The 25,023-nt window shown below is 39.2% G+C and overlaps 2 protein-coding genes across 2 annotated transcripts; both read right to left on the bottom strand.

Moving 5' to 3' along the window:
• Positions 1-8,087: 8,087 nt before the first annotated feature.
• Positions 8,088-12,748, bottom strand: LOC118106765 (zona pellucida-like domain-containing protein 1). The gene is made up of 10 exons (XM_035155537.1): positions 12,652-12,748; positions 11,965-12,185; positions 11,394-11,578; positions 11,220-11,292; positions 10,979-11,076; positions 9,600-9,680; positions 9,105-9,273; positions 8,907-9,009; positions 8,389-8,409; positions 8,088-8,224 (listed from the first exon to the last, which is right to left on the bottom strand). Exons 1-10 carry the CDS (start codon positions 12,746-12,748, stop codon positions 8,088-8,090), a joined length of 1,185 nt encoding a protein of 394 aa, XP_035011428.1.
• Positions 12,749-15,894: 3,146 nt separating this feature from the next.
• Positions 15,895-23,638, bottom strand: LOC118106356 (zona pellucida-like domain-containing protein 1). Its single transcript, XM_035154819.2, has 12 exons — positions 23,609-23,638; positions 22,307-22,429; positions 21,646-21,784; positions 19,686-19,906; positions 19,407-19,588; positions 18,944-19,016; positions 17,829-17,926; positions 17,409-17,489; positions 17,024-17,195; positions 16,838-16,943; positions 16,302-16,331; positions 15,895-16,081 (listed from the first exon to the last, which is right to left on the bottom strand). The coding sequence occupies exons 1-12, from the start codon at positions 23,636-23,638 to the stop codon at positions 15,909-15,911; spliced, it is 1,428 nt and encodes a 475-aa protein (XP_035010710.2). The 3' UTR covers positions 15,895-15,908.
• Between the last annotated feature and the right edge of the window lie 1,385 nt (positions 23,639-25,023).

Below are 25,023 nucleotides of genomic sequence, written 5' to 3'. Positions count from 1 at the left end.
GCTCTCTTTGCACGTTCAAAGATTTATACTCTGCTATGATTCTGCTAAAAACTTCCAAAATGCTCCCTCTGTTACATCCCATTTATATCACAGCAACTTTCAAAAAACGATACGGATCATGCCCAACAAGTGCACCATTGTTGCCGTCTCTCTTTCCATTTTAGGATAGATATTGATTACTTTAAAAGCACATTTGAGCAAATCCCCAAGTTATGACCCTGACCTTCACACTACCCATTAGATATTGTGTAAGGCTTGAGATCCCCACATGAGGCTTCTCTGGCCCTGCTGGCATAAAGGCCTTTACACTCCTTTACTCTGTAAAGTCCAAATCAGAGATTATATCTTCTTTAGTCATGTCTAAGACTTATTTTGATAACCTTTCTGTGGATTTACTTTATTAGATATCCTAGTGATTGCTGCATTTCTTTGCTTCTTTTACCGCCTCCTCCTGTCTCTTATCACGCTGTGTCTTTTAAGTGTTTTATATAAATATAAAAATAAAACGAACCTTCAAAATGTCACATTTTATTCACAGTCCTTCCTCAGTGTGCCGTCTACTTGAGGCAACCATATTTCCTTTTTATAGACAGCGCGTGCAAATATATGACATGGGTGATAAATCAAAAAAACGATGGCATTCTTCTTATCTTCCCGGTGACATATTCCCCATGCAGCACCTGCATGGGCCGCATCCTCCAGAGACACGAAAGCAACTCAAGAGGAGTCTCAAACATCACAATGACTCGGCAATGCAACACTAAATAAAACAATGATGCCATACATGACTCAGTGTACAGATCTGTAGATACTGAAAACCATCGCTTCACCACAACAGTGCCCAGGCTTTTACGGCGCTGCTTCAGCAAAAGGCTTCCCCATGTGTACATTATTGATGGGGCTTAAATTGAATGTGTCTTTGTTCCTTCCATCGATGGACACAAGGCGTGTGTCTCCCTTACGTGGAGAGTGGTGGTGAGTGGTAGGAGAGGGGTGGGTGACTCCCCCCCCCCCATCCCATCATGCAGCAGGGGATTCATCCATCACATTAAGAGGTGCCGCATTAATCATTAACAAGTAACCCCCTGTTGAAAGGATGATGGACAGCTTGACAAATAAGTTAAGATAAAGTGGGACAAGGTGATGCTGGCCTTTTTCACTTTTCAAGCTATTTATTCAAGACACGACAATGAGAGATCCAAATACAGACGATGACACGATCCCAAATAAGTACCGTTGCTCTAAAAGGAAGAAAATAATGGATAATGGCTCCTCTCTTAAACAGTTTTAGACTCAACTAGACTGAACTTTCAGAGCGAATCTTCAGAAGCTTTCAGAATCCGAAGTGGTTGAGCACAGATGACACTAAATACATTTTCTCTTGGGTGACCAGCTCTTCTTCTTTTTTTTGCACTCACCCAGGTGTGCGGGATACACTGAATATCTACAAATCCTGGCTAAAACCGTTGAGAGGATTTTACCTGCATGTTTGGAGAAAGACTAGAGCCGCTCACCCAGAAAAGGATTATTCAACCCTTTTAGGGGGATTTCACATTTTAGCTCTCTTAATTCTGAGTTTGCACAAAGACAAAAATCTCCAATCTTTGTTTGTCCTGACACAAGCACCTAGTTGCTTTCTAACCTAATGAGTTGTGTAATCAGATGCCGGAGACATAAATAACACTATTTAAAGTTAAGCGGATCAAGTGACTGTGTAATGTGAGTCAGAGAATCATCACTCAACTCTGCCTTCAGCCTGCACACTGCATTTTAACATCTTTTGGCTGCTTTTGTTTTATAGCCCAATTTACATCTGCAGCAGGCAACTGTTTTCAATGAAGACGCTGCACACATTACCTGTCCAGATTAAAATAGCCTTGACAAATGTGACGACTAACTGCAGGAACATAATCGAGCGTTTAGTAGCATTTTGTAGTAAAGAGTCAGATGTTTCCCCCGGGGATTGATGAGAGCCAAGACAGATCTAAACTGAATATTAAATGCGAACATTGTGCCATATGGGCTAGATGTATAATTATCTATCTATCTATCTATCTATCTATCTATCTATCTATCTATCTATCTATCTATCTATCTATCTATCTATCTATCTATCTATCTGTCTATCTGTCTGTCTGTCTGTCTGTCTGTCTGTCTGTCTGTCTATCTATCTATCATCAGTATATAGTTGTATTATTTAAAAAAGACAAAATAACATCACGTCAAGACACGTGGGCACTGTTCAGGAGTAAAACAATCAAGGTACATAAAGATGGATGACATGACAGTTCTCCAAAAGTGAAGCCAAATTGAGGAATGAGGAATGGTCCAAAGTAAAAAAAATAATGTATCTGTATTTTGTATATTTTTTTTTACCAGAGACGGTTTCTGTCATGGGTTTAAGGGAGTCTCTGGGAAGTGACATCATGATTGACAGCTGAGGATGACTTGTGATTGGTTGGGCGGGGGCATCAGCAGGACCTTGGTAGTGTGGCTCCAGTCCCTGATCACTGTTCAGAATATGGCTAAAATATTACGTCACCAGTGTTAAATGGCTCATTTGTGACAACAGATGATTTACAGCATCGGACCAGTGTATGTGTAATTGAATTAAATCAAACTGCAGTGCCCGTGCTCATGCAATTAATGTCACCCAGAACAACAGTGTGACTCGATATGTTTTCAAATGGTTTTAGAGAAAATGAAGCAGTAAAGCACAGAAGAATTAACTACATCAATTTTTGCCGACACAGAAAATACATTATCTTTTCATTGTATTGGTGCAGTACGAAAAAGAATGTCAGGAGACTTATCCTTTCAGTATTTACACAGCCAATATTTCCAAACAGAAGATGGTCATGAGGCTATTAGAGTTTGGTCTAGCATAAAAAAAAATCATACGGAATGTTTTTTGATGACCTCAAAGATATTTTAAATTAAAAGTGACTTTGAATATATTGCTCAAACAAAAAACAGTGCTTTGTGTTATGACCTTTTTTCTGTTACAACATTTTCCAGCTCACTTTGGCAATCAGAGTTCCTGATTGCGTCCATTTAGAGCCAAACAGCTTGTCACATTTCACATTTCAAAATCCCCGTACTTATTTTAATAATAATGATTCAAACTTTTGTTACTCTCATTCAAATGTTTCATAACAACTCATTTCATTGGCATTTAGCTGAACTCGCTGGGATCTGATTAGCTCCAAGTTTTATTCTCCATCCCTGAATTTATAACAGTCCAGTTTTTTCTCTTTCTGGAGTTGAATGCCTGACTCTGAATCTCCACAGCAACCGATTTATTTTAGAAAATCTATGCTTATCACAGGATTAAGCTCTCATATTCACACATCACAAGTTGCGCTTCAAGCTACACGCCAATCAAACTGTTTTCATGATCAGCTCAAACTGTCTTCCCTTCTTTTGAGTTGTCTGTTTGCCTTAGATTCTGCAGAGATCAATGAGTGGAAATAATCTTCCCTTGTAAGACATTCTCGGTCAAGTGGGCACCGGCACAGTTTGTTTGAAACAGCCCCTGAAGGCTGAACAGTGTGTTCTGGTGTCCTACATTCACCCTTGTCCACTCCCACTCCCCACACTAATTGGACCAGCACTACAACCCCTTCACATACACAGCACTGATACTACACTTGGACATATGCTGCCCTCATTCACATGCTGCATCTATACGTAACACGTAAATACCAGCTGCTGACTGAATAAACCTTGTCAAGGCCTTGATGAAATTGCCAGAATGTTGAGATTGAGGACGAGAATGAAGTTGTGATTTAATTTATCCTTGCAGTCCACCACTACCAAACATTTCCTCCACGTTCATCCACGTCTGTGTTGTTCTAGACAGTTTCTTGCACAATATATTTCTGGAAGTTACAGTAATGTAGTGCTGATGTGACAAAAGATGTACGATTTCGTTATTTGTGAGACCTGCACTCAAGTTTATCTTTAAAAGATGCTCCACATTTTGTATTTAAACCAGGCGACAGGCCGATCTTCTAATATTCTCCATTAAAATGACACATAACCTATAATTATGACTTTATTCTTCACCAGCCTTGAATGTTAGTAGTAACTAATGTGGCCTGGAGCAATTAGCCTCAAGCAGAGATGACGAGCAGAGGTCCGCTGAACTCACTTCTTAGTAACTGCACACCGACAGATCACACCTTTTTATTTACAGTCTGTTTAATGGATGATGACTCAAGTGGCATCATATAGGGTAATCTATCTGACAGCTAGCTTCCACACGCAGTACAAACCTGTCAACATGTGCTATATCAATGCAGTTTTCCTTCAAATCTTGGTTGAACAACAAAAAGTTGCTGATATAAAACATTCAGTTTAGCTTGCACTTTCCTTATTTCTGAGTTCAAACTCAGAGTTTTTAGAAAAACACAGTGCTCATATGTCCGTTAGCTGAAGCTAGGAGACAGTTAGGTAAAAGCTAAAAGCCCAATGGAAATGGAGACTGGGAGAAAACTTGCTTAACTCTGTCCAAAGGTAAGAAAACCTTCTCCCTCTGAAGCCCCACAATAAACTTGTAGGAAAGATAAGTTAGAATTTAGCTAGATTAGTTTACTTTATCTTAGCTTAACGTCACATAAAGGGAAAATGGGGGAGCACCTAGCCTGGCTCACTCTATACCCAACTCTGACAACCAGTCAGAAACTGCCAAATAACTGTATTTAATATTTTACAGTGAGCTTAAGTTAGTATTTAGCTTAGCTTGGCTTGTTTTAACATAAGTAGTAGACATGGGGAAACAGCCTGGCTGAAGGGTGGCCACCCACCAGTACCTCTGAAGCCCCTTAATACAACAACAACAACAACATATTCGATTTCTCAAAGAGAGCTAAAGTGAGGATTTAGCTAGGTTATCTTGGCTTAGTTTGGCTAAACGTAATTTAAGGAGGAGAAACAGCTCGTCTGGCTTGATTTGCACAACACAGATGTCAAAATCTGCCCCTTGAGTAACTAATTGACTAATTTGCTGATTAAAAATTCAGAACCTTTGTATATTTACAGGATTTTGTGTACTGTGGACTGTTTAAGAAATATCCACACAAGATATATTTGTGAGCTTTAAGTGTGTTGTTAGGTATATTTGTACCTTGAGACAGAGACAGACTACTTTCCAGCCAGACGCTCTAGTGTCCAGCCTGGTTGTCAGATAGGAAAGTGTCGTCAATCTTCTCATCTAAGAAACCAATATTCCCAAATCTTGGGATGTATAAAACACATGCCGGAGGTAACAAAGAAAAGCTGCCCTATAGGTCTCTCATTCTTCTGGCTCTGATGTGACGTGATTATGACATTACACTTTGCACAGCTTCCCAGCTACATTCATTACAAAAGGTTAATGGAACAGCTGGACCCTCCTGCATGACGTTGCCCGCTCAGCAGTCCAGCAGATTGAGTCTTACCTTTATAAAGTTTTTCACATTTACCTGCCTTGAACCCATCCCCGCTTGTTTGCCTTTGTTTCACACTAGAACATCACATCACATCAGCTCGTTAGCAGGGCTGTCACTGTTTATTCAAAGCCGTCATATTCCAGGAGTCTTCTTATTCATATGCCCGCCCTGAACTACAGCTGGTCCATCAATTTTTCATGATTTTGCTGTCTACTAAACCTTATGTATAGCCTTAAGACAGCCTCATATGCATATTAATTAGAATGGAAATGACAGGACAATTATTCTTTCAGCTGAGGACAAAACAAAACGTTAGGCTGATAAAAAGAAAGAGCAATTTCATCCTCACAGACAGAATTCATGTCTTCTGCAGAAAATAGTCTTAAATAAACACAGATCCGACGGCAGCAATACAAATGCCGCTTACAAAAACACGTCTCACGACATGACTTGATTTAAATGTGATAAGATACAATAAAATATGCATCGTCAGGAGCAGCAAGTGCAATATACAGATTTTTGACTCTGTTTTCCCCACAGCTATTAACATTTTAGAGGGCAACACAGCTGGTTCCAAAGGTTAATGTCCACGCCATTAGAGAGCGACAGAGCGTGCGTTTATCCCTGTTTTTTAATTAAATTACAGACAACTCACAAAGGGTGATTTATCCTGAACATACAGTCACTGCAGTTCTAATGGAGCGCCAGTTCCCAGCTCAGCTGATTTATCCCCCTTATGTTTCAAAGTGGGTCGTCTTGTCATGGAGTTTGTCATGGCCTACTTAACAAAACAGGAACTCATGATTAGATCATTTGTCTGGCCAGCTGATTGCTTTGCTCGTTGTTTTTATGGTGTACATGAGGTGACATCTGGCTTTTCATCGTCCAATGACCACATAAATATGAGAAGTAGCGGCGACTTGTGAACTTTCCATCCCTTCACAGAGCTGATATATAACTTACGTTTGAAGAGAAATACGCTTGTGATGATGTCAGAGCAAAATATTCATTTAATCCTGATTGATTCAAAACATTTAGAAATTAATATCTTGATTCTCAGGCAGTATTTATGGAAATTTCTCGATGCTTAACAATCTACAGTACTAATTAAATTAATTAAGTAATGGCACTCTGCAGGTGCTTATTAGTGACATATATTAGTCCCTGAAAATATGAAATTAAAGAAATGGTGATTAGACACCCTCTAGTGGAGGATCATTACAAAAACATGACTCCACAAACCCCAGCATACATTTTTCTTTTATCCTTTGGCTTCAAAGCTCAAAGGGAAGGAGCCTCCTGAAAATATGAATTTGAAATACAACTATTCATATTGAACAGCTCCACTTTTTGTACGATCTACATTCCTCCAGTCATAAAACAACACGGGGGCTCGTGTGTCAGATATACTAACTCTTGTGAACTCAACTGAAGATGAGGAAAATCTTCTTGTGTCTGCGAAATCGTTTCATGTGGACTGTGAAATGCTCTCTCTGACATCGGCGCTCACAGCACGCACAGTTTAACTGCAGGTGAGGGTCTAGTGTTAGAAGACACAACCTCTTGTTTCGTATCCTCCAAGCTTTAATAGTAATAATGCATGCGTGACAAAAACAAATGGCACAAATATACACAGCAGACATCATTGACTCTGTGGAAATGGACATAGTTTCTCAGAACAGTTGCCACAGTAGATGATACATTATTACAAGCATTACAACTAAGTAAATCCCCCCTGATATTATGCAGGCTTGAATACCTCATCCAAACAAGCATATTCTGCAAATAAATAACTAAATGCACCTTTTCATTCTGTTGTTATCGATCCTTTTTAAATGATAGATTTTTAATTCAGCCATGCAATCTGTATGAGCAGCAGAATGCAGAGTAATGTCTCTAAAATTCAATCCATTATACATGAATTTCTACATACAACACGTCCGCTCTGGCTCGCCCAACAATACAAAACAAATCTATGCTGCTTGTCAAACCATCACAAGTAGGAATGTGAAATCCACTTTCTGTGTCATTCAGGTTCAGGATTCATACACAGATTTATGGATCGGCGTGTAAAAAAAACAAAACAAGTCTGAGTACGTGAATCAAAGAATATTTACATACTGACAATAAATCAAATTTTATGTGAGACAGAAATGTAAAGATTCACATTTTCGCCATATATATATATATTTTATTATTTTTCACTGCAGCTGCTAGAGGAAAAGTCAAATATGGTAAAATGTTCTTGACAAGAAGATTGATGCCGCTCTTGTGTCTGTTTCTTATCACTGTGGGTTAAGACAGACCCTGGCTCGCCAAGTAATATCTTGTTTTTCAAATTTTTACTGAAAACAAATCTGAAGACTGACAGCTTGCTGTCAATGAGGAGTTTCGTATTCTCTCTTTTATTTCTGTCTTTTCTTTTCTTTTATTCTCTTTCATCATCGTAATGGGTGCATTATACAGACGTCACCTTCCATAACTTGTGGCAGTCTGTGAAAGGTCGGACAGAAACATTAAGTGCTCCAATCAATAGTTTGATTCAGTACATCAGAGTCCTACATACATACATTAATGCACCTCCACCAGCTTGTGAATGTCACCCTGTCAAACTCATTATGTCATTTAGCCTCTCATCAGCATTATGGGCGGCTGCTAGCTTAGCCGCTTCAATTTTCGATAAAAAGAAGCCGCCATCAAAATGGCCGTCACCCCTATCACAATGAGGACGGCCACGGCAATTCCCAGGCCGACAGACGCGCCCTTGCCATCGGTCTGGGCACCGGAGAGCGCTGTGCACAAATGAGAGTGATACCATTACGGGATGCTTAATTCCAGCAGGATAAAAATAAAATGTTAAGATAAGAAGTGATTTCATTTCTGGAGGAATCTAATTAGTAGAAAATTTGTGAATGGCTGTTCTCATGGCAATCAGTTCCATAAATCACATACTTACCCTCGTCTTTGGGGAGAATGGCTGCAAGAAAGACAGAACAAGTCAGCCTTTCGTTATGAGGGACCATTTCATTTCATATTTTCCAAAATATTATATTTCCCAAAGATATTTGAGAAATAAACTAATGATAGTAAGAGATAGAGTAAAAGCCGAGGAGAGCAGACAAACTGCACCTAGCTGAGTTTTTCAGGGTCTAGACGATTAAAAACAGATTAAAAGCAGTAGTCAGACTATTTTTCTATTGACAAATTTTTCCCGTGAAGTAGTTTCTATAATTGCCCCCCCATCTGTGTGTTAAAGTGCTCATGTTTTGGCCATTTACATGTTCCCAATTTCAGACGGCCAATCATAGCCACCTGATGTTTTCCTCTCTGTATGTGACTCGCTCTGCTTTGGGGAGTTCACTTGATGATGTCTGAGAAGTATCTCAAGGGAACTGTTAATACTGACTTTGAATCTTTTGTCTGACTCTTTTAAGACCTCATTTGCACAGAGACAAGGACACATAGAGGACTTACAGCTCTCCGTCTTGGCCCTTATAGCCACTGTGAGCACGGACGGCTCAGTGATGCTGTCCTGGACGACCGTGGTCTCCACGCTCCTCTTCTTCCTGCTGCATCTCTGTGGATCAGAGCAGACGGACAGACTTTGAGTTAAGGAGGATCTGGCTGGAACTGGAAATTTCTGCTTGAAATGCATGTGGTGCCATCCAGTACCTTGAAGGAGCTGCAGGTGCTGCGCTCACAGAGCCGAGTAATGCAGTGCAGATAGTAGGTGGAGATGGTCTGGTTCTGCTGCTCGATGAAGCGGAACGCTGGGAAGTAGAAGCGAGCCTTTTGGCTATCGCCGTTCTCCAGCACGGTGGTCAGCTGATCTAAGGAGCACCTTTCAATAAAAGGCGTACCTCACAAGTGCCCCATTTGCACATCACATGGATAAATACAATCAGTGAATTAATGATAGAAAGGCAGGGAGTTGAAATCAAGACTAGGGCTCCCTTTGAATCTAGAGGTAGCTGCGGTTTACTCATTACACGGACGACAGGAAAACCTGCAGGTATGTGTGAAAGGTTTAAATTTAAAGCTGGACTGCTGGACCGAGAGACAGAACTCATTATCAGGCCATGACGGACTGGAAGAAACGTACAAGTTACGAAAGGAAGACAGCTCACACTTTATTCGCACAATGTTTTAAGGTGTTTTGTGACTTACGAGACAAACAGATTAAAGGAGCTGTCGTTGGAGGGCAGCGGAGACACTGAGGCGTAGCACCGGTCCAGAAGCACGAAGTACCTGTGGAGAAACAACGAGGTCCCCAGCACCGAGTCAGAGATTCCAGGTCACAGGTGGAATCCTCAGATTTACAGTCTATTAACACAGTCCAGTGGTTGGAGACTAGAGGAGATGGAAAACGTGTTTTTATGAAGCTATCAATCAGCTGTCAGTTCCCATGGATTATCAGCATCCAGGACCTGTTATTTATCAAACTGCTAAGAATTACATCTTCGAATTTAGAGAAAGATTAAAGTAAAGACATTAGATTAAAACTGCTTTTCATATTTAGCCTTACAACAACTAAAATACTAGGTTGGTTAAGAGTAGCTCATAAATGACTGCAGTGCAGAAACAGAGGGGATCACACAACAGCTCAAATTTTGGAGTGAATTAACAAAAAATGGAAATTGTGCACCATGAGTAATAAGTTATAGTTGAAGTGATATTGTAGGATAATGTTTTTTTATTTTATATATAATTTTTTCGGGTTAATTATTGTAGGAGTCAGTCCACAAAGAACTTTTTAACTCTTGAGTTTTCTCTTTATAGAAGTTGTGGCAGAAGTGACTTTGAACTTTTGATAATCTAAAAATACTCCATTACAAGTTAAACAATCCTGCTTTAAAAAGCCGTAAAAATAAAGTAATAGACCATGTACTCCAAAGTACAAAATACTTTTACTTTGATATGTGTATCAAAGTAAAAGTATTTGTTTTGCAGAAAAATGTCCCTTGAATTGATATATCATTATATAGCATATTACATTAATAGGTCATTAAAACTGATTCATTTTCATTTAAGAATCATTTACTACTGTGTCTGCTCTTGGTGGAATTTTAATGGATTTTAATAGTTAATAGTTCAATATCAAACTGGATTCTTTTCATTATACAACATATCTGTATATATTGGTAGTTTCTAATATTGGGTGTCGGGTCTCTTTAAATGCCACAAGAGAAATCTGAGGGGTTGTGAGATGATAAGTTTCTATACATTTTTCTGACTTTAATTCTTTATTTTCTCCATTTAACAAAATATTGAATAATTCGGCCTGAACCTGTTTTGTTCATGAAACCCCATGAAATGTTTCTTTGGTAGATATGTCAACAACTGAAAAATGACTTGATTTTCATTTAGTAAGTGTTTGAAACTTCTGTTTGTATGTGTATATGTTTTTAATGTAAAACTTTACTCTGAAAAGCTGTAGTTCCTATGTAATTTTGTAAAAATTGCAAAACTACATCAAATTTGATTACTCAGGTCTGAACCAGACACGGAGCAGGCTGTAGGTGGGATATAATGTTAACGGATCTTACTGTGATGTCAGGCTGGATGCAACAACCTCCACGTAGATGTTTGTCCTCAGTTCCACACCCAGAGGGGGCATGGCAAGGGGCTTGGTGTAATTATCATCCTAGCAAAAGAAGAGAGGGATGATATTTAAGAATACAAATTATAAAAGCTGTTTCATAAGATTAATCTTCTACAGTTACACATTGAACAAAAGTGTTGATGTAAGGGAATGTATAGTGTGTGAGAAGTGGTGTAAGGTGGCACCTTGTACAAGGCCATGCTCAGAGTACTGATGAAGCTCCCATTGTTGTCCTTCAGAGCCGTGGTGGAGGATGACCTGCGAGGAGAAGGAAGAATGAGATCACGCTTGTCACGCGAGCGAAACATGAGCGGTGCTAACGTATGTTTTCAACCCACATACGATAATTGTACACTTACACGTCCACCTGGGTGTTGTTGATGAGATACTCCAGAGGATAAGCACACGAGTAGTAATACTTGAGCTCCGCGTTGTAGGTGATGGTCCCGATGGTTGGGTCGAAGGATCGCACCACCCCGCTGACATTGACGGTCTGGATGTTGGAGAAGTCGGAGAAGATTCCCGTCCCTGGGGCGCTCGTGGTCTGAGGAATTATTCAGGAGGATCTTGATTATTTAAGAAATGGTTAAAAATAAATGGTGGCCAACGTCTTTCCGCACAGCATGCAGCAGTGATGAAATCCCATCAAGAAAGTGGAACAGCTTTCTAAACTTTCTCCCTCTCCACAGAGAGGATTGCATCCATCTGTGTTACATTAAGTCAAGAGCAGTCTGATTCATCTCGTCTGAAAATCCTCTTATTTCTCCCCTCTCTTCTCTTGCCTCCTCCTCGTGCTCGGCCCAAAACACAGCTTCTCTTTCGGTTTCCTAAATCTGCTCTAATTCTCTTTAGCTGAAGACGAAACAAGCCCCACGATCACCTCCACCATCAAGAGTTGAATTCAGGATACTTTATTGATGCAACACTCACCAAGAAATTACTTCCGCAGGCGTTTCCCTCGCTGATGGGGAAGCTGAACCTCATCACAGGAGGTGCCACCGAGGTGTCCAGCGTCCCCTTGCAGGCCACATTGTCCCGGATGCGGTTCAGGATCAGTAAGCTCCCGTTGTATCCGGTGTAGATCGCAGGGCAGATTTGAATAGCTAGTTCGATGGCAGACGTACCACACATCACCCCGATATCAGTATATTCTGATAACGATAAAAAAGCATTATCACGAAAGACTGACAACGAAAGACTGAACTGACATGAATTTCATTAGTTTGAGTAGAATCGTACCAATCAGGACAACTTTGCGTCTTACAATGGAGGAAATGTGTCAAAACAATTCTGAAAAATATTGTGCATACATAGGCATATGACAAAACAAATTTAATAAAATAAAAGTGTTAAGTAAAAATGTATGTCAAATTTGAAGAAAAAAACACTCCACCACCAGCACAGTTAATGAAATCAGAAAAATCGAAATATAAAATTTCTCATCCCTGTTCAAACATCTACTATTTTACTGTGAGGACATATTTTTACCATCGGATACAAGTGTGCTAATTCAATATTTGAACTAAAATCAATATTGCTTCCCTAAAGGTCTACATTTGAAATATCAATACAACCCCTCGTGTCTGAAACCAAAATGTGAGAACAAAGGTCTTTAACCTGGTCTTCTGGCGTAAACTCCACAGTCGGATAAGCTGAGGGCCTCTCGGCCCACAATACACAGGGAGGTCAGGATAAGGAAGCTGAATAAAGCCATGTCCCCACTCTGCCCTCTGTGAAAAAAGCTGAGGCAAACACAACAGATGTCAGACACAGAAAATCCCAAAAGAAAATCCGGAAGAAATCATCTCTAAATCCACTGAGGTGATTTCTACAAAAAGAAAAAAAACTTTTTTTAGATGCTTAATCCAGAACTGTCAATCAAGGAATCTTAGCCAGATGTTATCTTAGCCGGGACCTTACCTCCGCGGTCTCTTTGCTGGTTTAGGATGAGAGCGCAGTGGGCTGTTGTATATAAGGTGAACCTGACCTTGTGTAGTCACAGCACTGTTTTAGGATTGGATGGAAACAAGGTCAATGCCACTTTGCTGGGGCTGCCTCGGTTTGCACGTGAACAATTCAGTTTTTGTGGCTGAGGTGCCGTGGTCCTCTCCTGGAGGCAAATGATGAAACCCGACACAGTCGCCTTCGAAGTAACATGTTTAAACAAAGTCCACGAGGCCTTTGTGTGTGAAACGCAGCCCCTGTTTCCTTAATATGACACTTAATAAAGTGAGGGCATGTATGGTTTGTTGTCACCTGGGACCTCACACATAAGAAGGAGCTGTTGTCTTGTGAGGTGTTAATCTTAATGTAAACTGGATGACCTTTAATTTAAACATCATCACAAAAAATATTATATATGTTTTTTTTTTTATATTGTTTTATTAGTGACATGTTGTTATCAACATACATTTTAGTCAGACTGTTGACAGAATGTTTTTATGTAACTTGGACAAGATTTACGTTAGAATATTTGTCTTTTCTGCGTCAGACGTTGTAGAAAGTACAAACTCACATATATTTGAAATGGAGAATTGTTTTTTATTTGGTTAATGTTGAAGTTTAACTCAAAGAAAACAATCGCGTGACCCTTGGAAACCCGATCCTGTCAGGTGAGCCATCTGGGAAGAGAAAACTCTGATCGGGGTCAAGTTGGAGGATGGGTGTCTCTGTCAGGCTTTTGTAAACCACGCAGACAAATGCTGGACAAATTGTTATTGTCATGACGTGTGCACTTAAACATGCTAAGCCTTTCTGCCTTCTCGCCCACACACAAACACCCTCACGTATATTACTCACAGTGTGTGTACGTCTTCTTTGGCGTCAACATCCAAAGTAAAGTCCCAGCCTCATTTCCATCGTGGGAGAAGAGTTTAATCAATTACAACAGATAGTAAACTGAGAGAAAGAGATACGATAGCATTTATTCCTCTCATTTCAGTTATCTGTGGTCATTGTGGACTCTGAATACATCCCAAAATGGCTGTTGAAATGAGGGATTAGGGTGATAAAGAGCAGCGAACGCAGCAGAGCCGTGCGGGTCACAAAAACACCCGCAGAGTCAGACATGTGAGACGCAGCGGCCGCCCAGCAGACGTTTATATAGGTCATCGTAAAAGGAAATCAATAAAGGAAAAATTGAAAGATTAATTCTGGCGGTCATCAAATGAGCCCCGGTGTTTTGTTCGTTTCCCTGGAGATTGGACACTCACAAGGCCGTGACGCTGTAAAAGAACTTTACTGATCGTAGTCGGATAAATCACTGAAGATATGCCATGAAAGTTTTTACCCACATAACAAATATGTGCAGTTAAAGTGCCAGCAGCTCAGAGATGGTTTTGTTTAGCCGATATTCAAATGATTTGGCTAGCTGACCTTTGCCAGCCACCAGGGGGCGATCAACATACTTAGACTGATCTCGATTCCTATTAAAATACCTGTTTAAAGTTAAAGTTTAAAGGGATGATTTAAGAGATATGTGTGGTAAGTATAGGATAAAGCTAGGATATTAGTTTAGCTTCGCATTGACTGAAAAAATAGAGAAAGTTAGTGAATAGGTACAAATTTTACAAAGCAGCTAAGAGCCAAAATAAATGTACATATGCGAAACATACTGATATTGCAGCAGCAGCTGAATTGAAACATGCAACAATACATCGACTTTCTTCATTTCAAAACACTGATTGTTTATTTGTAAATTTTAATAGTACACAGGGTTATACATGCTACACATTTAAACAGTTTACAGCGTTGTGTCACAATAAAAACAACTGTGAATATAAAATAGGATAACATGTCTTCACATACACACTAAATATATCTATTGTTTGTTTGATGAGGTATCAAAGGCAATAAATACACAAGACCTAAAACAATACAGTACAAATTTTATTAATATGTATTGAGGAACACACACATGCCAACACATCAGCATTGGTTTGTTAAAATCAGTGGCCTCAACATACTGTCAGTACAAAGAGGGGTAAGAGTTTATAATACAGTCAATGATTTACAGTGTGATTTTGTTGTATAATTAAATACTGACTAGTTCCTAAAAATGTAAGAGCAGTGGGAGAAAAGAAAAGAAAAGAAAGGGAACAAACAATCAGGCATTTGACAGAAATAAAAGTGTTTCTGTAAATGTTGGTATGGTAACAATGATATACAAACAATGAAGTATAATTAAAAAGTACTAAAAGGATAACAGCTACACATTGGACTGCAGCCCACAAACCTTGTTCTTATACAAATACTTTATCAAAAACCTATAGAGAGTTTCTCCTGTGTGTTGGATCAAAAATAGGTAATCCCTATTACTTAAGAAACTTAATAATTAAGTTAACAACCTAATTCTGTTGATGACACATTTAGATTGTTAACCATTTTCTTGCCAAACATCAACATTTGTTTCCCAGCACTGTAACTCATACTCTTACAGCTCAGTACAAATTATGAATAAAGTTTTATTTGATTTTGATCATGTGTGGACATCACATCTGGTTTTATAGTTGAAATGATTTGAACTATGTTCTAGCTCCCTCTGTTTCATCCTTTAGGGATACTGAGTGTACTATGGGCACAATCACACATTTTGTCTATGTGTCTGTTCTATGTCATGTACTTAAGGTACTTATATTGTGTCTACTTTGTATGTATGCAGCTGTTTTCCCATACTGGTACACACTAGGGTCCTAATGCCACTTTTGGACCATATGGTGCATTTGTCATGTTTCTTAAACTTAACTTACTAAGTACTAGTGTGAACTAATACGTATGTTTTAAGAACCTGACCTTTAATCTGATACCATAAAATCACCCTGTAAACCAGTGGCTGTATTAGAAAGTATTACTCAATTATGTGATGTACAGTTTATTTATTTGAAGCTGGGGTTCCAAACACCTGAGGCTGAGGTTGTTGGGAGGCGGGACTTCTGCAGGAGGCGAAGCGACAGCAGGAGGAAGCCCACGCTGACCCCACCCAGGACGACCACGCCTGAGATCAGAGCACTGGTCACCGGGTTCATCGGCTGGGAGGAGCCTCCAGATGCTGGTGGGTGGAAAGATGAACAAAAGCAGAAGGATGAAGGTGACGTGTTTCTGACGTGATGACCTGTCTCTCTTTTTTTCTTTTTTTCAGAAAGAGAAGGTGGAACCTTTGTGTCGTTGCCGTAAATCATCAATTTCCATCGGTATCTGCTATCTTCAGTGACAGGTGACATTTAAAACCTTTTTTTTTACATTGTGTAACATGGCATGAGGGAGCTTACCGAGCTGGGAGTTGTTGACAGGAGTCTCATCTGAAAAATGATTATCAAAGTGTTTATCAGAGTCATTTTTACAGATACTTTAATCTTCACTGTGGATTCACTGATTTATCGAAATACTAATACATATCTGCTCTATTGCTGAGAGTTGGAAGAAAAGATTGATGTCACTCTCTTAGCTTAGCTTAGCATTAGGACTTGAAATACAGGGGAAGAGATGGTGTGGCTGTATCTTAAGACAATACAATCCTGTTACTATTTGTAAAGCTTGCTTATTAACATATTAAAGATAATTGGTTTAATCCACTGAACAGATTTAAGTGCAGCAATTTCAAGGTTTCTGTACCTGAGTGAGAGGCTGTTGACTGAACCCTTGGTAAAACCACAATTTTTACAGTTTTCCTTTTTTCTCTTTCTTAAAAATTAAACAAACAACCTTGAAATGTGTGACTAGTTTTAATGTGTCAGATTTTGTGCCTCTGCATTCCTAACCCAGGCCTGTGAGTCTAATCTTTTAAGAGACACTGTATTCTTTATACCACTCCTGGTGATGATCGGTCCAGCAGTGATGACTGCGTTCCCAGACGCTGATGGTAGGGAATCATGACTCTCCTCTGCATCCCGCCTCCGCCGTCGCCCACAAATCTGCCAATCACATCATCAGATTCCAGTCCTCATTGAGGTCAGGGGACACACAAACTCAGATGCTTGGTTTTTACACTTACTGGCATGAGCATGATGCAGTCGTCGGCCCGGCAAAGCTTGGTGACGCAGTGCAAAAACACAGTCGACATCTTCTGGTGTCTGTGTTTAACGAAACGGAAAACCTCGAAGGAAAATCGCCCCATCTGACTCATCCCATTCTCGAAAACTGTCGTCTGTGGGTCTTTAGAGCAGCTGCGTCAAAGAGGACACAGATATGCACATACATGATGATATGCACTGCTACATGCACACTGTGAACATGACAGATTTGATGTATGCTTAAGCACTTAGAGAAGAAAAAAGTAGCATTCATGAGCATGACCCATTCGGAGGACCTGAATAGGTAATGACTCTCTTTTTGTGGTTCATTAAGTCATCATCTTGAGTGGGAAAAAAAAAGATTACCCAAAGAAAAGGTCATAGCGGAGTTCATCATTAGGATTCCCTGAGGGGGTTGTGTAACAGTAGTCCATCAAGATGTTCCACCTGCACAAGGACAAAAGTGCGAGATGGGATGAGGGATAGAGATCTAACTGCACATGGGAAAATACAACTCGGGCTTTCTCTGCTGCAGGCTGGCGCCTTCCCTTAGAATAATAACATAATGGCATAATGAATGTAGGCAAAGCAAAGAAAAAAGACTAATTCCTGGCGTCATTCAAAAAATGATGCTGGGAAAGATGTTGTGGTTGACCGAAATATCATATGTGCTTCACTGAAGTTGTTGTTGTTGTTAATGATAAGATATCTGCTGCTACATTAGATTTCTGACATTTTAAAATTAGGAGAATATCCAATAGTAAAAGGTCGGATATTATCTGGAACCTTTTGTCTAAGTTTGTGGCTTTCACAGCAGCAAATACTCTGGTTTTCAGAGCCAGTCCAGCCATTGGAATAGAAAGAGGTTGATTGTATGTTGAATCCTGTGGAGGACAAAAAAAAAACAGCACGAGATTAGGAACAAATAAGGAAAACTGTCACATAGTGAGTATAGTACAAGGCTTGTGATACTCTATTTATGATATTGTGTACAAATCCAGTGAAGGGACATAAACCAACAATGCATTGGTCCAAAACTTTCCTCTTGTAAAAAGTAAAAGAAAAGTTACATAGTTTAATGGTTACATTTTATTGTTAGGTGACCTCTAGAGGCTGTGACATTATGACACGACCAAAGGAGGAAGCCAGGTCATGCAGCTGCCCTGTCAGTGGCACTCAGCCTCAAAACATTTAAAATCTTTTGAGGCTTTTGAGAAACTGTGAAGAACTCAATGTGTGTCCATAGCCAGTTACAACTCTTCATCTAAGATGGTCAAGACAGGCGTTCCTCTAGGATCTATCTTAGGACAAAAATTGTTTTCTAAATAAATGGGGTTAGTTCAGGATTAGAAACGTCAAACATGCACTTTTATGCAGATGACACTATTATTTATTCCATGGCATTGTCTTTAAAAGTAGCAAAACTCAGAAGTTAGGTTTCTATTTTCAATTAAAAACACCTTTTCATTTACTGTTAGAAAAAGATGAGTCCAAATGACTTTTTTGTGAGTATTAGATTATGGTGATGTAATTTATATGCATGCATCTCAATCGCTTTCTGGGACCATCCTGGTTAAATATAGGATAAATAAAAATAGATAAATTAAAAATATGAAAATAAATCAGTTTTCTTTTAGTTGACGGATTCATTAGAAGAAAGCACCAACTTGATTGAAAGCTCATGAACTCAATCTTCATTCATTAATTGAGAGGGTTATTTACAATAAGAATGAGACATCACCAGTTGTATAAAGATGGATCTATTGAAATGATGATTCAGAGATCATGAACTCAATTTTCATCAAAAGTATTTCTGATACTTACAATTAAAAGATTCATGAATTGCAGAACTTTTTTTATTGATTGTGTACAAAAAAAGGTTTGTGTGGTTGTGAACTCACATTATACAGGATCATACTTAACGTGCTCACAAAGGTACCATTGCCGTCCTTGACAGAAACAGCAGCAGAGGAGCTGTGAAGAGTTCAACACCGTTATTATAATTCTATTTTTCATCTTTTTGGAGATGGCTGGTGCACTTAAAAAGAATAACACTTTGATAGCAGATGGTGTGATGGGATGTAATCACAAAGTTAGAGTATATTTATTTATTTACATGACTGAAAGACAACAGTTTAGAGGATGTATATTAGCATCTCAAACATTTGAAGAAATGCTTCTCAAAATATTATGAGACACAAACGCATTCAGGCTTTTAAACTAAAAGGCTTATCATTGCCACCGTTTAGGAAAACACATTTCTTCATTAAATAAATACATTTTAAAAAGTAATATCTAATCCACTGACTCCATGAGGGTCAAGCTTTCTTTTGGTGCTGAAGGAGTTTTTTGTTAGCAACTTACGATGCCAGCTGTGAGTTGTTGACCAGGTACTCCAGTGGATAGCTGCAGCTGAATTTATACAACAAGCCGGGCAGGTAGCTGATTATAGTTGGCGGGTCAGGGGTGTCGATATAGCCTGAGATGTTACCAATTTGTACCAGAGACATGTTCCCATAGGCATTGGGCCCGTAGGCTGTGCTGACCTGCAGAGAGAAACACACCACACACGTTGCTTTCTCCCAGGTCAATAAACAGCATTATGACGTTGCCTATGCATCTTAGTGTTTGTGTATTCCTTACCACCAGGCTGTTGCCGCAGGCCTCCAGAGTGCTGAGGCTGATGCTGAACAGGACCGCTGTGGGGAAGGTGTTGTTGTTGATGAAGCCACGGCACTGCATGTCACCATGGTGACCGTTCAGGGCCAAGTCTGCGTCAGTGTAGCCGGAGAAAAGCACCGGGCAGAAGTTGATCTTTAAGGTGATGGTCTGGACCCCGCAGTACACGCTGACGTCCCGCTCTCCTGCAGGAAGACAGAGGAAGAGGGTTCAGGAAGAAAAGGAGGAAGGAAGTTTTCAATCGTCTGCAGCCAGAGCTCGTTCACCACCACACTGATACTTACCTGGAATCTCAGGGATCAAACAGTGTCTGATTAGATGGTAGGGATCAAATCCCCATATTGAAAGGTCCATATTGATCAAACTCAGCTGTTCACCGAGTGTGAACAACGTTACCAGAGCAACTCACTGCGACTCAGAGCAACACGATAAAGAGCAACTTTCAAATAACATGGTTGTAAGGTCGATGCAAAAATAACTAACAAAAGACAACAATCTACATCTACCATATTGTTCATTATTTAAAATATAATAATTTTACTGATATATATGTGTCGGTAAAATATTTCCATTTTGTTGTTTTTTGTATTTTTTACCCCAATTAATACACATTTATGAAAATGATGTTTAATATCTGCCAATAGACACCTCTAAATCCTGCACACTTGAACTTTAATACTCTTATAAAATAGTTAAAGTAGAAACAGAAGAAATTCACACTGGAGCAGTAAAGTAATTTGCCAGCTGGTTTTCATCATTAAAAAAAGACTATAATTTAGTCACACACAGTCGAGATGCACAAAGAGTGATTAACACAACTAATATCACTTTTATTAATTTGCGCTGCAGCCATCTGTGATCTGCTCTAAACCAACTTAATAGACCTGCATCAGTCTCTTTGATCTAAGACTATTGTTGAATACTTAAGAGTATAATTAAGAATCATTTATTCTGAAGTTTGTGACTATGAGTAAAAAGTATTTTAATTAAATTTTTTGACTTCAGCAGTTTTTAGATAAATACAGACCCAGGCTGACACCTTTAAAACAAGACTTTACATCTGTAGGATTAAGATACTGCAAATGTGATATGACAATCAACACTTTAAAAAAGCTAAATAAGAAAACAATCATCAGGAGTTCAAAGAGGCCGAATCAGGCACATTCAAGGAGAAGATGCATTTGAATAAAAAAAGTTCATTCTCAAACATTATCTTTGTAGTAGCTGTCAAATTGATATTATGCAGTATCTGCACTCGTAAGATTTTATTTTTAGTCAGGTACATGTAGCTAAAAATAATATAGTTTAGTAAAACAAGGCTGTAATTAACCCTGCTTTTATTAGGGTTGTAATGCTTAAAAAAAAAAAAAGGCTTTAACTTGATGTGCTTCTGTCTTGGATTGTGTAAAACTGAGAAATGTTTGTACTTTGTCTATAACGTCGGGAGACAAGATAAGATCAATTAAAAAGTAAATATATAAACAACAAAGCCTTTCAAAAGACACGAAGGCCACAATGTAGAGATTCAAAAGAAAAATATAAAAATTATCAAAAATAGAAGAACTCAATATACACAATCTACAATGTATTGATATATATATAAATAACTTTGACAGGGTAAATTATTAAATACATATAATATCAATATTAATTCATAATAATATTTTACATGTTAGTAGAACAAGCCAGTGTCACATTTTGTGGTCTTATGTTTTGAGGTAAATAGTTGAATGCATCACATCACACAGGGAGGTAATAGAACTGCACAGTGTGTGGAGAAATACCCAATTAATCCAAAGTACACTCGCCAAATTAAAAAACCAGAGCAAATTCCACCTCTGACAGAATCATTATCTTGTGTTCAATATCTGCAGTCGGAATCAAAGAAGGACAGAGCGAATGAGTCTGTCTGCGTTATTCTCACCAGGAAACCTGCTGTGGTGGCTGGCGTCACAGTTGTATCCGTTAAACTGCGTGGAGACCGACGCAGCGTTACTCATCAGCAGGAAAATAAAGCACATTCGTGTCATTGCAGCACCTTTGAGGGGTTCGCCCAGCGTCATCTTCAAAAGGTCAACATTGCATTAATCACATTCCTCAGGCTCAGGTTTGTGTTTGAAAAAAAAGACTATACTCAAAATTAGATGTTGAAAAGCAGCACTCCCCTGTTTCCTTGACTCCACTCTGACCTCTATCAAAGTAGTACAACCTTCTTTCACCAGGTCCCCTAATCCTTTTTATCCTGCTCCCTCTGACCTCTGTTGCTCATGTTGGCCGAAAACCTCTATTACCCAACTCCTTTTAAACCGAGGTCACCCCTCTTTCCAGCTCATTTCATCCCACTCCCCTCGCTCTACCCCCACACACCCGCTCACCTGCTTCCTGCCTTTTCCGAGGTAATTGTTTGGAGCCCCTCATCCCCCCGGACTGTGTCGAGAGAAAGGTTCAACATGTGGCATGCCGTTGTAGTTGGTGGCATTAAAGGCCCCAAACCAAACACAATGTCGATGTCGTGAGTCTGTTGTGTTTGCACAGATGAAAAAGATAGAGCGTCTCTTTATCCAAACACTTAAACAAAACCCCACTGCAGTGCAGAACATGGGAAACTCTGTCAGATCTGAATGGCTCGGACAAATCTTTTCATATTGCCCAGAAACCTGAGCGCACTCGGAGGGTTCCCACTCATCTTTCCTCAGTCTGATCTCTGTCTGTCAGCTCACACAAACGGTGGGCCCCAGCAGGGGGGGACCGGGCCCGGGAATTAAGCTGTCATCGGCTGCCGCTGCAGCCCACATTCACATGAACATAAAAGTCAACTCACGGTCTGATGCGGGGCTGTGTGTGGGTAATTGTGATGCACAAGGCAACACTTAGAGTAAAGGTATTTACTGGTGTATACAGCTACAGTGTGCAGTGTTGCAGAAAGTAAACGAGGAGACTTGGGTCTGTTTTTCTTCTGACTGAATAAAAACTTCTTCTGCTTCTACAGTTCTTTTAAGTTCTTTGACCTTTAACTAATGTGTAACGTTAAAGATTGCTGCTGGAGCTTTAATGGATACATCTTTTACTGTCAAAACACTCAGGTCTCAGTTTATTAGGTAGGCCTTGCTAAAAATAACACAATCTAATACAGCAGTTCTGTTTAAACCTTATCGTCATGACGGTATCAGAGCCGCCCTGATTCAAATGTATGACTATTCTTGTGTTTCTTATATTTACCTGCAGCCATTTATATAAAAAGAGTGGACAAAATAATAGAAACACCTGTTAACATAATGCAAAACAAATCAACAGCACCACAAAGTGCATCCTACAAAATGGCATTTGATTTGAATCAGCACTATAAAACAGTTATAACACAAACCTAATCTTTATTTATTATTTATCTTCAGGATTTATCACAGAGGTATGTATTAGTTGTAGCTAGGTGCAGGCTTCCCTAATATGTTGAGTGTTAATCACATACAAAGACCAAAGTCAATCTCCTCCACTGACCATATTTATATATTTACTGAATATAATAATCTTGAAAAACAGGACCACAAGATTTAGTTTTTTTCTTTAAAAAGGGTAAAGGGTTAAGAATAACAATGTTGAGGATTATTTTTATTTTCCCCAGTGTGTATTTACAGCAGCAGGGTGTCATATGTGGGACTGAGTCAATAAACTGCAGAGCTCATGTTCATTATAATAGAGGAACATTCAGTTCAGTGTTGGTTGTGCTCTTTTCAGCCGATTTCTTGACAGTTAGAAAAGTATGAAATATTACCAGAGGTGTGAAACTGGTTTAAAAGAAAGTAACCGTATAAATCTTCATAATAAATCTTAAAAATAGGTGACAAATCTAAAGTTTCTGTTTGATATAACTTTTTACAGCATGATCTTACTTTGTGCATGTTTAGGTCCACATACGTCATTGCTGACTTGTCTTTGCATTACGTAAGATGATTTAAAGAGGTCAAGGTCACTGGTAGCATACAGTAGCTGTACTATAACTTAAAGCTTCCTTGGTGATGTATGTCCCTATAAGAAACCATTCAAACTATATGTTACAGGTTATATTTGTGCCACATCAACGGCATGGAATAAATACTGTGTGTTGCTCTTTCTCTGTCATTTAAAGATCCAGCGCTGTCATTGTAAGTGCCTCAGCAGCAAACCATCGGTCTCTCGTGTCTGAATTCAACCTTCCTCATCAGGACGTGTCTCCTCCATCATCTCAACAAGTAACTCTGAGCATCAGTTTAATTTCTTAAAGAAAAGGATCCTAGAACACTGTGGTTTTAAGTGTAAAAACATGTGTAAATAGAATATTTCCTTTGATGCATCAGTACACATCTGATGCTCTAATATTTGCAGTATATGGAATTGAAAATTCATCACAATGAGGGAACGTATCACTCAGTGCTACAACGTGCGGCTCATTGATCCGAGCGTAGACAGAGAATCACACTAACGGTGATCAGGCTTCAGCTGCAAAGGCAATACTTCACTGTAAAATCAATTTGTGGTTTGTTGTTGATGTTTTCATGGAATTTGCTAATGTTAATACAAATGATCGTTGAAGGCACGGTGGGTTTTTCCGAGTAAAACCTGCTGTTAGAAAATAATGAGATGATTATGAGCAACACACCCCGAAGAAATAACTGTAAACTAATCCAATTTCTGTCTAATTTTTCTGGTGGTTTCGATCAATAAAAAGTCTGTGTCTCTGTTTTTTGGGGAATAATTTCCCTTTTTCTCTTGTAGTCCTTCCTTTGATAGAAACACAGAATACCTACAGTCAATATGGTTTGTGTTTGGTCCATTTAGCTGGTTCTGGAGCTTTCAGCAGTATCGCAGGATATTCCGCAGCAGATGCTGTTTGCAAAGTTTAAAATGTTTCAGTGCTCAACTGTTTTCATGTATATACAGTGTACTTCAGTGTAGATTTGGAGTAAATTGTGTATGAGTTGTTGGGGGGTGGGGAGAGGGGAGGAGGCACAGGGGCCACCCAGATGGTCAGTCCGGCCCTGGGCAACTGTCATCTTCAGTTTGAGGTTCTTTCACACACTTAACATTGTTTTTTTCAGCCCCTCAAATACAAATACTTGTATTTCGTAGTTTCCAGTTTTTATAACATTAAAATAAACATTTTTGACATTTTATAGACTGATAAATAAATGACTAAAGAACATAACTGTTAGATGTATTGATAGTGAAAATCGTTATCGGTTTCAACATTACTCTTGTGATGGATTTTTACTTCCTCACTCGAGGTGTTCACCTGATTTCATAAAGCACAACACTACAACAAATGAAT

Source organism: Hippoglossus stenolepis, chromosome 4 (genome assembly GCF_022539355.2).
Source record: "Hippoglossus stenolepis isolate QCI-W04-F060 chromosome 4, HSTE1.2, whole genome shotgun sequence".
Lineage (NCBI taxonomy): Eukaryota > Metazoa > Chordata > Actinopteri > Pleuronectiformes > Pleuronectidae > Hippoglossus > Hippoglossus stenolepis.
Note: the sequence above shows the minus strand (reverse complement) of the source record. Positions and strands in the feature narration are given on the sequence as shown.